The sequence below is a fragment of the Halichoeres trimaculatus genome, unplaced genomic scaffold (genome assembly GCF_033239565.1).
Source record: "Halichoeres trimaculatus isolate MK-OKI-2021-1 unplaced genomic scaffold, fHalTri1.1 fHalTri1_scaffold_13, whole genome shotgun sequence".
Taxonomy (NCBI): domain Eukaryota; kingdom Metazoa; phylum Chordata; class Actinopteri; order Labriformes; family Labridae; genus Halichoeres; species Halichoeres trimaculatus.
The window spans coordinates 16,393,175-16,410,359 of NW_027437191.1; the positions used below are offsets into that span (position 1 = coordinate 16,393,175).

A 17,185-nucleotide genomic window follows, 5' to 3' on the forward strand; every position below is an offset into this window, starting at 1 on the left:
TCTTAGGGACACTGCTCATATTATCTTTTGGTGAAATCACAACATTACACCCACTTTAGCAAAAAAAAAAACCCCTAACATATTTAAGTTCAACAACACTAATAGCAAACAACTAACAAAAAATAAAACTGGTTTTGTGTTCAGTGATATTTTTACTGTTTTTGCTCCTGTGTTTGTCTGGAGATCCTACATGTAACCAAGGCCGCATTGTTTACACATGAGATCAGCTGTCAGCAGCCTGTAGCATGTCAATGCTAACTGGTGCAAGGCCTGATGTTCCCCACAAGGTGAGGAGAAGGCGGTGAGGACGACGTGCTGGTTCTCAGGTGTGAGCTAAGAAGTGACGACATGGACCTGTCCTTCCATCCATCGTTATTGGGAACGTAAGATCTATCTCCAACAAGATTGATGAGCTAGCCGTGCTAACCCAGCAACAGAGGGAACACCAGAAGGCAGAGTAGCATCATGCTATTCACAGACATGGCTAACAGAGCTAACATCAGAGCTTCACCTGCTGTGAACAGACAGGATCTAGGAGACAGAGACTGAACAGACTGCTGAAGATGCTCAGTCCTGGACCCTGTGGAGGTGGAGGCTGGTTGAACTGGACAATGATGGACAAGCTGTCATCATCTATTTTCTTATGGATCTTTTTGCACTTTCTATACACTTTCTTACTTTTGTTTTCTTGATTGCTGCTGCGACTCTTCCTGAATTTACCCTTGGAGATAAATAGAGAATTTATTTATTCTATTCTATTTTATTCTATTCTAACAGGGAACTCATAATGAAAATAATCAAACTTCCTGTACAATAAACAAGTTTAGTTATAATACTAATTAGGTCTTCCTTATGTCAAATAGCAAGGTGAATTAAAAAATGCACACCATTCAAAAGCTTGGGTCTTTAGAGGTTAATGTCTGCCATGAATGTCTTTCAACAGCTTGATAAGACGCTGCATTTAAAAATCAATATACACCATTCAGTAAAAGTTTTATGACTTTCTGAAATCTTTCTTTGAAAGCAGTGCAGACACAGTCTCAGTGATGCACTGTGCAACATGCAGTGTAAAATGTTGTTCTTGCTGCCCGGCGCTGCCTTATTAAACAACTGAGCCGTTTCACAGACAGCAAATCTGCTGCTTCTGCATGAAAGCTTCAGAATAGACAACCAAAATAGCCTGTAAACACCTCTCTTCTTCTCTTCCTCCCTCCTCTGTTTTCTCTTTCTCTCTGTCTGTCCCAGGCCTGAATCATGTTGTTGTTTTTGCTGAGTCTTAATGGATGTCAGCGCCCAATAAACAGCAAGAAGTGATTATAGAGTGTCTGCTGGTTAGTGAGCTCCTTCAGTGAAAAGCCATTCAGATTGTTTCCTGCTGCTGTCTGAATGCGTCACTGCCCAAGGAGGAAATCCCGTGTTTACCCGTCTTGACGACCTGATGTTTTAACTTATCTGCAGCCTCAACACACCCCAGGGCTCTTTCTGGCGGTTTGCACATCATGTGCTTGACCACAGATATTTGCTGTGAGACATATTCACTGTTCACAGCAAAGTTTGGCTGAGCTTATTCCAAGATGGTGTGAAAACATAAACAGCATGTGTCTCTCTGAGGCTGCAGCACTTTTTCTCTTGTAGAGTTCATTTACTGAAATATTTTTCTGTTAACAAAATCAAAATTTCTGATCTCTTCCATTCCCATGCAAGATTTCTTCAGAATTGTTGTGTACAATTCTTAACATCATGATGTTTATGTCACATAATTCTGAGAGCAGCAGTAACTCAGGTCTACAAAGTATTGATAGGCAGCCATGTGTGAGTTTATGAAATCAAGAGATGCTGATATGCAGGAGCAACTAAGAAACTTAAATTATCACGACCTAAAAAATAAAAAGCTAAGAAGCTGCTGCTTTGGTTGCTATTTGGTTGTTGTTTGGTCTGGTGTAGCCCTCGTCCATACAACGCCAATAATATGCACAGCACCACCCACTTGCCAGGAGGTGAATCGATTCAAAGGATTTGCTGAATCAATATTGAATTTGGTGAGAAAATATTGGGATGCATCAATCAATATTTTTACCCAACCCTACTAAGTAGATACTTGGAATAAAGGAAAATTGCGCACAGTCTGTGCAGAGTGTGGCTAAATTTAGCAGAGCTAGCACCACCAGCCTTCAGAGCCCCTTGCAGATTTAATACCCATGTCCATACACAACTAATCTCTGTTCTCTACATCAAAATATTACCAGGATCTGTCATCTGTGCTTGTTTCCATCCAGGTTGTAGCTGATTATAGCTTTTCGACAGACAATAGTCCCACCCGCAGCGCCGTGACATTGATAAGTGATGGCTTGGACTTAGCATTTGACTCGCACTTTTTGTGGACAATTCGAGAAATATGAAAACCTTGTTTAACACTAGAACCAGTGGAGATTTTGACCGTAACAAATTTTCTTTTTAGTCTTAACTTTTCAAATAGATAAAACTTTCAGGGTCACCAGCTTTTCTTCAAAATGTCTTAATTTTCAATGTGCAATTAGTTTTACATCGATTACACTGAAGGAGCATAAAATATCACTCAATCTATAAGGGCTGGGATGATATGCTATTCTCGATTCTTCGATTCTATTTACAATTTTAGGGTGCCGATTTTATTTAAGTTGTGATTCTTCGATTTTAACAATTTTTGTGTTTTTAAGTTTGCTTTTTTTTAACCCCAGATCATGAGAACAAGTTAAATGATGATAATGTCTTCAGCCTATATCTGGAGCCATATTTTCCCATAAAATGCATCACGTGAGTCAGAAAGAAACATTTCATCCTCTGCTGGAGAACAGTAATAACTTTTTTCCAATCCAGTTTAAAAACAAAGACTGAAATAAAGAATTTGAATTGGAAAAGGACTTAACTCTGGTGTTATTCCGTTCTTTTGAGGGATGTGCTTACAAAGGCAAAAGCTGAATTACTTTATTAGGTGCTCAGAAAGACGGATCAGGATGTTTTGGATGTAGCTGTGAAAACAACTGCTCCTGGCGATTTGAGTGTTAATCGAGCTGTGATGCAGATGATTAATAGAGTGATGTTCAGTCACGCATCGCTAAAAATGACAAAACAGTGAAAAACTTCAAGAGGTATGGCTATGAGAGGGATCATTTAAAGCTCCTGTGAGGGTCTCATGGCTCTGACCAGTCATAAAAGGACGTGATCATCATAACTCCTGATAGAAAGAGTCAGTTTCTGTGCTGATGGCTGCGATTGTTAGTGTAGCTCATAAAAACATCAATAAACCTTGTTATTTCATAAAAAGCTAACAGCTCCTACAGGAGCTTTGATCTAGCAGCTAAAACCACGACTCTTGGTGTCAGAGGGCTTTTTTTTTTTACTTGGCTACTTGAACTTTGGGCTGTCAACGGTCAGATTAAAAGCCAGGTGATTCAGTGCTTGATTTTTTCTTGAAACTAAATGACAGAAACATGCAGATGCTGTTGATTAAGTCACATGGAACAAGAAAGCTGCTTCAAGACTTCACCCTAAAAATAAAAGTCTTTAAACAAAGACGGTAAATGAGTCTTCCATGGAAGGAGAATGTCTAAACAGAAGAGCAGAAAGATATATTTGAAGCCCATAAAATCCGGCCGACTGTATGTCTTGTTGACTGTTTGTAGCTTTTTGTTCCCACTTTCTTGTTTCCTCTCTGTGTTTTATTTCACTTTGCTCCACCTCTTGTCCGTGTTCCTTGCCTTTCTTCACTTTCCCAGAGTTGCTTTTCCCTCCACCTCCTGCCCTTTCCTCCCTCTCCCTCTCTGCATGTTTCTTTGTATCTCCATCTCTCTGCCCTTTCCCTTCGTGCCTCCCATCGTTTTCTCCCTGAAAGAATGTTACCTTCATGCAAACTTTATTTTTAGCAGAATTTCAAACAAACCGTGCAGAGCGAGAGGATGGAGTGAAGATTGTCACACCTCAGTCCGGCTGTGGATTTTTGAGAACAAAGAGGAGAAACAACAATGAAACAGATTATCTGCTTGGATCAGTTAAACTCTCACTTGTTTGAAGACGTGGTGAACAGTTGGAAAAGAGCTACTGACTGCAGCGCAAAACACAAACATGAAACAGCAGCTCTATAGTTGAGTGATAATGTCATTAAACAAAGTATTTCAGTTCAGTTAAGGACACTTCTCTCTGTCTTATATTAGTCTTTATCTTTCTGTTTGTCCCTCCTTTCCTTCCTCTGTTATTTGTGTCTTTTTTCATAATCGCAGCACCAACAATGGTATCTTTTATTTTGAGTTAATAACAGGACTGTATGAATAATCTCTATCCATGACGCACTTAGGGAAGGTTTTCCTGGAATGGAAAATTGAACTCCCAGTGTCTTTCCTTTATATCATCCGTCTTGTAAGCAAGTTAAGATCCATTGAAATTAACTTGAACTCTTTGCACATTTCTCTGCAGTCTGGGAGCTGCGGCTGTCGTCTGAATGCAGAGGAAACACTGAAAGCTCTTCTCCAGACCTCCCTGCTGCTTCGAGGGAGATTGTCAGATGTGTACCCAGCACTCACTGCCCCTGGCCTGGCCGCGGGGATGGCAGCGTCTGCCCTGAACCTGAACGGCCTGGAAGTCATGAACAGGTACTCTTTGTTCCCTGAATACTTCCAGTTTATTTCTTTTCATTTCAGACTTCTGCTCTCCTCAAGTGTTTGCTGTAAGAAATGCATTCTTCAAACGTGTTTGGTCAGTGTGGTTTGGTGCAGGTGAGAAGCTGTTGGACTGGACTGGTGAGGTGACTTTTTATTTTTGCGTCTGTAACAGAACAGCTTACAGAGAAATCAAACCAAGCAAGAAGCAAGAAGCTGGTGATTGAAATTTGCTCTGATGAAAAGATTGAACTGCTTTTCGATTTAACACGTTTCTGATCTGTATCACCCATCTTTGGATACCTTCCTCCTTAGAAATCAAAATATTTTTGAGGTCTGTGGTGTCCATGGTTGTGAAATCTAACATTAAATGCACTGAATTTTCTTCATAACTTGTGTATCCACCAAACTTTTATTTTTTCGGGGCAGCTTTTTTTTGTTGATCAAATGTTAGAAACCCCAGTTGGGTTGAGTTCATTTGGTTTCAATGCTTCAGAATATGAGTAAGTCACAATGAATTGTCTGACCTGACACAGTGATATTTGTAGGTGTCTTTTTTCAGTCAAAGAGATACAAAATGTAACCTGTTGTGTGAATGTTTTTGTGGGGTTTTGGATTAACAGCCCTCTCCTCTCCTCTCCTCTCTCTGCAGCAGTAATCAGTTTCACACTCAGCCAGCCTCCTCCAGCAGCAGCTCCACAGCCAGAACCAGTCCCGTTGGTCGACCTGTGCTGCCAGTTCCAGATCGGAGTACATACTGTCAGCTTCTGGGTGGAGGTCTCTTCAGCCCCACCAGCCCCACGGTAGATACAGCTGCTTGATGTTTCTTCTAAAGTAAAAAATAACGTTAAAAGTACATTTCAAAAAAAGCCCTCAGCAGTTTCCTAATCCTTAATCTTTATTTGTAATTTTTCGAGTCATTTACAAAAATCTAAACTGATCTTGTCTGTCTGCTCCCAGACAAGCCCTCGATCGTTGGGTCGAACGTTTGTCTTTCCCTCTTCGCCGCCCTCCGGCTCCTCTTCTCGGGCCCGCTCTCCCTCCCCGCGGAGCCCGGAGCTGCTGGGAGTCAATGTGGGCCAGCGGGTCCGACGACTGAGCTCACCCAGCTGTGAGGAGAGAGGAGACAGAGAGGGGCAGGAGGAGAGGGGGGGAGACACAGGAGGAGGAGAGAGACGAGAGGAAAGGAGACGCCAGGCACAGCTGCTGCAGATACACAGGGAGCTGCAGAACGTTGAGGTGATTTTACGTGCGTCTTTCTCTGTGTTGTTGAGCCTTTGAAGTGCTCTGCTGCTCTGTCTGTGTTCGTCGAGGAATGCAGCATGATTTACTACTTTGTTTTGATTTGTGGGCTAATCAGAGCAGGACTCAGCTTCTCCAATACTCAACTTATTCAAGTCACCTGGACTGCTACACAAACCCCCCTCTTCTCTTCCACACCAAGACAGTTTGCACTACAAAAAAACGAAATCTTATCAAGTGTTTTTGTCTTATTTACAGTAAAAATTGTCTTATTGCACTTGATGTGAGCCACATTAAACTTATCAGTCCAGAAAAATGTCTTGTTTCAAGTTATTTTAAGACAAGAATGAGGTCTGACTTGCTTGTAACAAGTTCAAAAAATCCGCCAATGGAACAAGAAAAGTTTACTAGATAATTTGCTTGAAACTAGATTGACGTCTTCCTTTAAGAAATGTTATTCTTGTTCCATTGGCAGATTTTTTAAACCTGTAAAAAGCGAGGCAGACCTCATTTTTGTCTTTAAATGACTTGAAACAGGACATTTTAGTGATCTAGTCAGGGGAAAGTGGCTCGTATTGAGTCTAAAAAGACACTTTCTACTGAAAATAAGACAGAAAAGACCTGATAAGATTTCTATTTTTTGCAGTGTGAGATTTGATGTAGAAATGTTAAACAAAGTTGATTTAACCTCTCGTTGTCTCTGGGTGTTTCAGGTCAGGGGGAAGGTTGGCATCTTCGAGGCCCATATTTCTGGTATCCGGGCTCAGGTGCTCAACAGTGAGCTCCAGCGCAGCCCACGTTCTCCACGTCGATCGACGAGCCAAACACCAGCTGATCCCACGGCCCTTGAATCCTCAATGACCCACTCACAACGAACTAAAGCTCCCTCTGTTGTCCAGAATGGAAGAGGAGAGGAAGGAACTTTGGAGGAAGAAAAGAGGGATAGAGGATGGAGTGAAGGTGAGAAAAAGGACAGTAGTGCTACAGAAACAAACACAGAAAACAAAACGCGTGTTGGTCAGAATGGACGCCATTGTGGAGCAACAGTGCAGACGGTCTGCTCTGATGGAGGATCTGACCTTCAGGGTTCAGTTAAGATGTTAAGCCAAGATGAAAAAGAGAAAAAAGAGGAGGAGAGGAAAGGTGAAGGAGAGGTAGAAAACAAAAAAATGTCAAGAGACGAAACAGAACGGACTGAAAAAGACTCCGAGCAGGAAAAAACTGACCCGTTGTGTCTGCAGCTCCAAAAAGAGTCAAACAGGATGGACGTTCATCCAGAAACTCCTGCCCCGTGTTTGATGGACAACAGTGATCACACCAACCACGCTCCTTTTGTCCCACCCTCTGCCCCCCCCTCCATCCCCGCTGTCATTATAACTGACCACGGTTTGGATAACCCACCTCAAACTTCTGAAGACCAGGGGCTAAGCTGCACACCCAGCCCGGGTTCAAGCCCCGTGCCTGGGTCCCACTTCGCCACCCGCTCCCTGAGGAAGCTATCCTCCTCCTCGGCCTCCTCGGCGGGGTTCTCCTCGTCCTGGGAAGAGTCGGAGGAAGATATTTCTAGTGATACGGAGAAAGGGGAGCTGCTTCTCAACCCTGCTGTCCTGACCTCCAGACAGAAAGCGGTAAGCAAAGCGAGAGCGTTAGAAGACTGTCTCATCTAAAAATGTCACTGGCTGTATGTGATATGTGATATGAACTCATCAGGGACCTAGTGTGTTACTCACTCAGGGGAGATCTGACAAGTAGGTGGAAAAGCTGGGAAAGTTAAGACTAAATATTTGATAGATGTTTTAAAAGGTTATTTTTGGATTTATGGCCTTTATTGGGTGACAGGACTGGGAAAAAAGTTGGAAAGTGGGTTGAGAGAAGGGGAAAAAAATGCAGCAAAGAGCAAATGGTCCAAATCAAATCCTGACCACTCGCTTTGAAGACTTCAGCCGATGTTTTAACCACAGAGCGATTCGCTTCAGTAGAGTTAACCTCAAAGCTTTCGGCCATTCCAGCCTTGAGATAGCATTATATCATTCACTTGTTTTTTATTTGTTGTAACTCAACTTATTTGGTCTAGATTCAAATATTTGAAAGTTTTTGTCGGATTGATTCAACATTTTGTGAAGACACACAGATGAACCTTTCTGTGGTAATCCCCCTGATTTAATCACAGGTCTACTGGAAGGTCAACTTTCATCATTAATTTACGTAATATCTCTTCCTCTACTACATGACTCAAAACTTAGTTCAACTTTATAAGGAGGCATATGAAGAGGCTGATAAAGACTGCTGTAAATGTACATAGATGGATGCAGACATCTTAACATTAACGTGGTAATCTGGTGTACCAAACCAATGTCAAAGCTACTTTTCGGCTAGAGCTCTCCTTGACATGTCAAGGCTGACAAATCATTTGTTTTTCCACACTGGATGATGTTTTTGGGATGCTACACTTATGTTCAGCTGTGATAAACAACAGGAATTCATAGTTTACATCAACGAAAGTTTACTTCTTGAGGACAAAAGTTGATGTTGTGTATTTTTTTGGCAGGAACAGCGTTCAAGTCTAGTTGTGTGCCCAAGGTAATTTATAAAAACTCAAAACTGAGCGTGTGCACAAGGAGTTTGGTCCCAGTCATGAAAGTTGTGTGTGTGTGTGTGTGCACACTGGGTGTTTGATGTGCCTCTGCATGTTGCTGGGTGCTTCTCTGTCTGATTTGGCCAGAGTTCCCCACCTGAGTAATGGTTGACATTCACAGCAACAAAGCTAGCTCTGTGCCCCGACCTATGTGTGTGTGTGTGTTTGTGTGCACACTAAGTGTGTGTGTGTAAGTGGTAGTCTGTGGATAAATGTGTGCTTGATAAATTGAGCTAGGATAATAGAAAAAGGCGAGAAGGGATAATTTGCAGTCACACTCACTTAGACTTTGCCTGCATTTGGATGCTGTTCAAACAGGACGCTGAGGCCTGTTTGGGTTTCTGTGTGTGTGTGTGTGTGTTTGTGTGTGTGTGTGTGTAGGTGGCTCCGTGGATGTGTTCTTATTTGTAGCCAAGATAAGGCCACGAGTTCATCTCACTTCTGCTTTGAAACACAACTTGACAAAGGGTTGTATAACTGATTACTTGCGTTGTTTAGTAAACAATGTCTCTGTTCAAAATGAGTTTCTTGTTTTAGACTTGATGCTGTTGAAATCTTTTTCCTATCAGAGTTTATGGCTCTACTTAGCTGCCTTTGGAACAAAATGATAAAAAAACAGAGCTGTGAGTGTTAGAGAAGGAGTCTTTGTCAGCGTTTGAGCACTCATCACCTCGAAACAAAAGTGAGTGTATCATCTGCATATTAGCGAATAATGCCCAATGCATTATTTCATTAGCTCACCGTGGTGAAGGACAGACTTCTGGTTATGAAGCAGTTGTCCTGTGCTGTGAACCTACCAGCCCATCCCCACTGAGTGTCCTTTCCTTCCTACTTGACGTGCAGCACAAGCTATTTGTTTAAATGAATCTGGTTGCTGGATTTGAATAGTGTTTGGATTGCTCTTTGCATATTCCCAGTATTTGTTTTTTTCCTTCATCCTGGCTGAGTAGGAGACAGAAGCTCCCACAGCTGACTTAAGGAAAGGGTTTTACAGTTCCTAGTAAAAGTCTGGATTTCCCCTTTCATAGTTCTGAGACGTCAAACATGCAGGTTATTCATGTTCATGTCTGCAGCCTGTCACAGATCCTGATCAGTTGTTAGTTTAAGGAAACCTGGTGTGTGTGTGTGTGTGTGTGTGTGTGTGTGTGTGTGTGTGTGTGTGTGTGTGTGTGTACGAAGAGGCAGACATGCAGATACACATAAAGCATGCCTGCTTGTGTGGGAGGTATGTAGGAAAGAAGAGAGTGAAGAGGAGTGATTTTGAGAGAGGAAGAAAGGCAGAAGAACATAGTGAGCTGAAGAGTAAGATCTGCGAAAGGAGAGGAAGAATGTGAGCAGGGAAGCAAACATTTACAGTATTCAATTCACATTCATCCAGTTTGCATCCAGTTACAGATCTGTAGCAGCAGGAAGAGCTCACTTTGTTGAGAAGAGAAAACCAATAACAGGAATAAAATATGCACATACTCCGAGTTAAAACATTTGAGCCCCTTTCTGCTCACTGATTTACATTTGTTAGATGCCTGCTTGGGAAATTTGTCCCTCTAGTTTTTGAAGATATATTTGAAATGTGCGACCCAGGGGACAGATCCTTATTTAGCCGGACACCCAAGAAGTTAAACTCAGCATGAGTTTAGGACCAGTCAGAGCTTGTTTGATCAAGTCAAAAGCAGACTTTAAATGCAAATGCATCATTTTTCCTTTTTTTCAGGCAGAGGAATACAAATTTCTGACACAATACTGTTGTCATACAGAGTAAATAGAAGAGGCCCCAGAATAGATCCTTGGGGTACTCCTTTCAAACCACTGTAAAATGTGATTTATATCCACTAGTATTGGACAAGAACACATTTTAGTGCCACATGTACTTAAATAAGACTAGTGCTGTCACCAGAACACATCAAATGTATCAAAGTTTCAGTTATATTCTGTAACAAAGTGTATTAAACCACAGAGGCCACAGTAGCTATATTTTAATAACCCTCCTTTGTGTTCGCCCAAGTAAGCATGACATGTTAATTCCACTTTGTATAAACACAGTCAAACACATCTGTGGTATCATGGCCATTGGTTTTATGACTATATCAACTCATTTTCAAAGAGTGTACACACTCAGAATCTGAACAGAGCCTTTTATAGACACCATCTGGCTGATCTTTTGACAGTTGGGCATCTCTCCAAGGTGAGACAGCACACGTGATGCCAGTGTTTCCCCGTTCTGGTTAATTGGCGCTAAAGAGGCACCTGCAATAGATAGGCATCTTTGTGTCTTTCCTTCCTACAAAGTTTCAGTTAAATGTTGGGGAAGGAATACAGACGAAGAAACGACAAAAGATGTGTCTGAGGTGAAAACTTGGACTTAAACCTGAAAGCATTTGTAGCACAAATTAAAAGCACAAGTGAATCTGAAGCAGGACAAATCATTAGTTTCATTTAAGCTGGATGATGAAAATGAATCCCCACTGTGAGGAAGAATCCACTTCACTTTGGCCGAGTCCTTTCTGCTCTACTCGCTCTGCTCTGATACAAACACTTACCCATGCTAATGCTGACACACCCTCTGCTCTCATCGCTCTTCAACTTTTAGTGGTTGAACTTTGCAGAAGAGGACAAAACTAGATCAGAAGTTGCAAACATCCACATTAATAGTTTTATAATCTCTTTGATTTGCAGACACACTCAGAGCCTAAAATAACTTTGTAGCTCCTCTTTAAAAATTTGTAAAAATATTCTGTTTAATCTGAGACTTCACCAAGAGGGGGATTTTTCTTGTGCTGATCTTGACTGGACAAAAACTAACTTTCATGTCCTGAACCATAAGTCAGCACACACACACTCGCTCTCACAAACACACAAACACACACAATGTGTTTGTACTGCAGTGGAAAATCTTCACTACCACGGCGGCCAGCTGCTTAGCAACCCTGTGACGTCAAACCGAGTTTCCCTCTCACAGCTGTGTGTGTGTGCGTGCGTGCCTTTTTGTGTGTGTGTGTGTGTGTGTGTGTGTGTGTGTGTGAGTGCAAGAGAGGGAAACAGAGAGAGTCTGTAAGTTTAAGTGTGTGAAAAGGTGACTTCTTGCTTCACAATGAGGAGGGGAAACACCGGTCAATTCTTAATTTGGTGCTACATGAGGTTTGTTGGTGACAGCGTGCTTGTTAAACATGTCGCTCCGGTCAGGGAGAAGTCAAGCTGGAACTGACACATAGGTTCAGAGCTGTGAGAAACACACACACACACACACACACACACACACACACACACACACACACACACACACACACACACACACACACTCTGCATAGGGAAACCCTGTTTAATGCTGATATAATGCATGTCTGATGTAAGACTCCAAGAGATCCACAAATAATACTTCTCTAAAAGTTTATTTTCATTTCTGAAAAGTAATAGTATTATCTCTACAAATCAATACAAATAGAAACAAACAATCTCGATTAAAAAAAAGCAAAACAAGAAAAAGTTAAAAAAAAAAGGAGAAAAGAGAAAAAAAGAAAAAAAGCAAAACAAGAAAAAGTGAAAAAGAGGAAAAATTTAAGAAAAAAAAGCAAAACAAGGAGAAGTGAAAAGAGATAAAGGAGAAAAGAGGGAAAAAAAGAAAATAAAACAAAAAGAAAAGCAAAGAGTTCTAAAAGAAAAAAATGAAAAAAACATTTACAAAATTAAAAGCAGAAAATACAAATAATAAACCAAAGGAAATTAAGGCCAAAAAGAAAGAAAAAAAAAACAGAAAGAACAGAATAATAATAATTCATCTTTTTGTCTGGATTTAAAAATTTGTAAACATCAAATACAAAAAAAAGAAGAAAAAAAAACATTTAAAAGAAAAAAGAACGGTGAAAAAAATTAACAAATATTATATTGCCCTTCTTTTGTTATGTCACCCTTCTCCAAGGATATTTTTCAATAAATTGAGTTGCATTTATTCTATATTACCGTTCTTTTTTTTAATTTTGCTAAAATAAATCTTCATAATCACAAAGAAGGCTTATCTTTGTAAAGGACACCCTGTCAGTGGAGAAACGTTATCTTAATGATCACATGCGGTGAGAGTTAAAGAGTTTCCATGCTGGTTTGTTTTTTCGTGCAGATGAAATTCACCCGTGTCCTGATGACAACAGATAAGTGAGGACACGAAGTAACACCCTCAGCTGAGCAGTTTGTTGAACCACATTCAGAGTTTTTAAAGTGAAGATCTGAAGTGAGATCTGCTCTTTAATGTTCCATTGTGACCTGAATCTGGTCTTATCTGACTGGAGCATTAAGTTATCTGAGCAGCCACATCACAAACATCCAACCACTTTTTTCCTCTGAGCTGTCCCTTTTTCTAGCCTTTATATAACCACCCAGCCTGCCTCTGTTGCTAAGAGATTTATCAGGCTCTGTCCAAGCATCGACTGCACGTTGTTTAGCCCGCTTCACACTCCGTGCAGTCTAATTTAGCCTGTGTGTGTTTTCACACTTTGTGGCTCTCAGTCTAAACTTTGCAGACTCAGGCAGTTGCAGTATTTGTATCCGCGAGGGGACCTTGTGGTGAGCGATATCAGGCTTGTTGTTTCCTCAGTGCTTCTCCGTCAGAAAACATCAGCATGCATCAGTGTTTCCCTCACTGCTGCTTTTTCACATCGCACATTTGTAACCCAGGGTTACCCTCTGACCTGAGGTTGTTTTTTTTTTTCAACAATTTTTTCCCCTCCCTCTGCTTCTTTGCATTCCTCTTTGCATGCAAATGAGTGATTTGGTCGCCCTGTTTAACCCTAAGTCTTCTGATTTTAATAAATGAAACGTAGAACTTCAGAACACACAACTTTTAATGCATATGTCTGTTAAAATTTGCACTCATCTTTTTCTATTACACTTGAAGATAAATATTATCAAGAGGCCAATACATATCTTTAGCCTCATGCTTCGTTTTCCTCTGTGCTCTTTCAGTTGTTTGTATAGGGCAAGGCCTTTCTCTCTTGGTCTTTTGTTTGTAGTCAGCGGCGGATGTGGAAAATACTGTCGCTGAAGCAAGCGGCACTCCCCCCCCACTTCCTGTCTGCAAGAAGTTCCTTGTCTTACAATTTCCTCTCTCTCTCGCGCTCTGTAAATGGAAACTTCTCTGTTTTTCCTGCTCTCTCCCTGCTTGTCATCCAGCTGGTCTGGGAGTAGAGATAGCAGAGACGGAGAGGCAGGCGGAGAACAACCGGCCAGAAGAAAGATGTGAGAGATGGACGAGAGGGTGTTTGGGTTGACTCCTGCCAACTCATACTGTTTATTATTAAGTGATTATTCCATATTCAGGGTCATGGATATGTTTGCTTAGTCAGACAAACACAGCTTTTGAACTATGTGTAACAACACTGTAACCATACAAACAAAGGAAACAAGTCATCCTTGTCGTAAACTGAGGCGTCTCAGTGCTAACACATGAGTCTGACTGAAACAATTCAGCTAATGAGCCTGAAAAGTTGAAGCCAGGATGACAACTGTTGATTGATGTTGGATGCTATCAATGCTTAACAGTGGAACTGACAAAACAAAATATAAACACTTATCATTATTGATCACCTTAAAAGGGGGTTATCATGCTTTCCCATATTTCAACCATTAACATAAATTTACAGTGCTTTCAAAACTTAACATCTCTGAAATCCTGAAATCTGTCTCTGAACTGTTCAAAACTGTCTGCTGTCACTGATCTTTATGAGACGATAGATAGATAGATAGATAGATAGATAGATAGATAGATAGATAGATAGATAGATAGATAGATAGATAGATAGATAGATAGATAGATAGATCTGGATGATGGTCCCTACACTAGATTAAGAAAAAGTCTAAAATTTACAACTAATTTCATTGCTGTAACAATGTGATCTCATTCACCAATATCTAAATAATAACAATAATTATAAACATGATTATAATAACGATTGTAATGATCAAATTAACAAATTTTGCTGGACGATCATTTTCCTAAATATTATTGCCGATAAACAATATTATTGTCAATATTATTTAGATTTTTTTTCCATTTTTTCATTGATGTAATTATGATAAATGGGATAATAAAGTGAGTACACCATATCAAAAGCAAGAAACTTTAATTTCTTAAGAGTATTTAACTGTAATTAAAAAGTCAGGATCTTTTAAATAAAATAAATTAAACAAAAAATACAATAAATTTAACAAACAAGAAAGAGAAAAAAAAATACAATGAAAATGAAATGGACTCTCTTTTAGAAAAAAATACATGTCAATAAAAATAATTAATACTGATCAAAAACAATAAAACATGGACCCTGTCTCAAAAGAAAAAACAAAACTCAAAAAAAAAAACAATAAAAAACTATAGCCTAAATAAAAGGGAGTTTATAGAGTTCCTGAATTGTTTGTAACATGTACTTTTTCCCAGTCAATCCGCACTGTCTGTCAGACATTTTTAACATTTCTGGCTTTCAACCGTATTGAAGAGCTGCATTTCTTTGGCAATGTAGCTGACTTTGAGCACCCACCATTTGGCTTTTATTTCTATTTACTTTGCAGACCAAAAGCCTCAGTAAGAGCGGATTGTCAAAGAACAAGGCTCCGCTGCACCTCCCCTTCTTCTTCTTCTTCTTCTTCTTCTTCTTCTTCTTCTTCTTCTTCTTCTTCTTCTTCTTCTTCTTCTTCTTCTTCTTCTTCTTCTTCGTCGCCACTATTTTTAAACAAATGCGACATATCAGCTCGTTGGTGTTCATGAGCTCACACTTTGTTCATTCTGATAAAAAACAAAATATTCCCACACTGGGACTGTGGCAGGCGGCTTAAGAACTTTCGTCCATCACTCATATTAGCGTGTGTTTCCTCCTTACCCCTCAGGACGCTCGCTTCAGCTCTCTCCGTGTGTATGCGTGAGCAGCCCCGTCTTCACCCCAAAGATCGCATTTTTGACAGATGCTCACTCCGCTATAAATCCGCTATAGAACCTATGCACCCTGATATTAGGAAAGATAGATGTAGTGAGCCACCTTCTCATTCAGCCTCTTTGGTCGAAAGAGAGGAGGAAAACAAACATGCAGCACGTGTCAGTTTATTGAGGCTGGCAAACTTACCGAGGACATTTTTATTTATCATTCGGTTAATCGATTTATTGATTATCGTGACAGGCCTATAAACAATTACCATACCAACTGATACGCCTTCATTTAGTTTTCTCTAATTATTTGAAAGATGCCTGACATGGTGAGTAAAACTGAATTACAGTCCTCTTCCTTGTCAGCATGATTTTGAAAGAACAACTCTGTCAGAGAAGGCTGTCATCAGCCACACATTAAGTTCAATGGAAAGACTTCTAGCTTAGATCTGAGAGGGTGAAATTATCCTGAGATAAAAGTGACACCAACTGTATCTAAAATAGCTTTTAATTAAGAACATGATCAGACGAAGCATTTCTTCTAGTTTAATTACCCTGACTGAAATAATCTGAATTCATAACAGAGCTGTTTATTACCTGCATGTCACACATTTAAACACTTTCATGAAAGCTTATCATAGACTGTCACGTCCTGCCAGCTGTGAGGTGATAATTTCAGAAGCTTGTGGCAGAATAGCATCAATTTATAGATTGTGATTAAAAAAAAAATATTCACGTTAAAGGGCATGTTTAGATTTATGCACATTGAATATTTTGATGTTGTTGATAAAAAAAACTGTTCCACCAACAGAAGCTGAGCAGCAAGCTTGCATTGTTAGCATACTTCAGGATGTTTTCTTTTGTATAGCTGAGCCTGTGATGTCGTTTCTGTCACAGTATCTCAGCCTCACACATACACCCAGGACAAACACCAAACATATGAGGCGCCATGAACATGTACAGGTGGGATAATATGTCGGAACTTACAGGTTTGGTCTGTTTGTTTTCTTTACTAAGCCTCAATATGTTTCCATACTTTGAGCCAAATCATGACACATACACACTCACTCGCACACATTCATACACTTTCATCTGTGTTTCACATGCCATGACCTGAGTGTTGATTTGCATGTCCTGATTGTTTACCCCCTGTTTTGCCAATCAAATGACCCACAATTGTTTACACACACATACACACACACTGACACACGTGTTAAGCTAATCTTTCAGGACATAGAAAGAGAAGAGTCTGAGGTTGTCAAACATAGACAGACAGACAGACGGACGGAGGGTTGTGTGTTTGCAGGAGAACCGGACAGATCATCAGTCAGTCAGTTTGTCACCTTCGTCAGCCATGTGGTCAGTGTGGCTGTGCTCAGTGTGGAGTGTTGTTCTGTCTGTGGGAGCCATCTTTTTCATAACCATCATCCACTTGGGTACCAGCCACCGTGAGGTACTTCACTTCAGGCTTGTATCTCCTGTCTCAGAAATCGTCTCTTTGTTTGGTGCACTCTGGCACATCCTAACTTTACCGTCAGATTTTATTGGGCTGATAGAAAAAATGTTCTTCATGGTGGTATTCTTTCATTTTCATTTTCATTGCACACAAAAAAATCTTCTCATTTCTCTTCCTCTGATTGTATTTTCTGTCACACTGTGACTACAAGCTCACATTTAAGTCGGTGCAGACTGTCTTCTTCTGTGTTTCCAGCTGTGAGTGGGCAGCGTGGAGGATGGATGACGGTCTTAGCTGACAGAGAAACTGCAGACTCTGAGTAC

At 40.4% G+C, this 17,185-nt stretch overlaps 1 protein-coding gene across 2 annotated transcripts in view; it reads left to right on the forward strand.

The window, feature by feature from the left end:
- LOC141801877 (inositol-trisphosphate 3-kinase A-like) overlaps nucleotides 1–17,185 on the forward strand; it is a 35,129-nt gene that overhangs the window by 2,736 nt on the left and 15,208 nt on the right. Inside the window, exons 2-5 of one of the 2 annotated variants that reach the window (XM_074685188.1) lie at nucleotides 4,450–4,625; nucleotides 5,287–5,434; nucleotides 5,592–5,870; nucleotides 6,587–7,501. In XM_074685188.1, coding sequence (XP_074541289.1) covers nucleotides 4,579–4,625; nucleotides 5,287–5,434; nucleotides 5,592–5,870; nucleotides 6,587–7,501 — 1,389 coding nt within the window. In that variant the 5' untranslated portion in view covers nucleotides 4,450–4,578. Of the gene's footprint in view, nucleotides 1–4,449; nucleotides 4,626–5,283; nucleotides 5,435–5,591; nucleotides 5,871–6,586; nucleotides 7,502–17,185 lie in introns of both variants that reach the window. The other variant, XM_074685187.1, reaches the window with a different exon arrangement.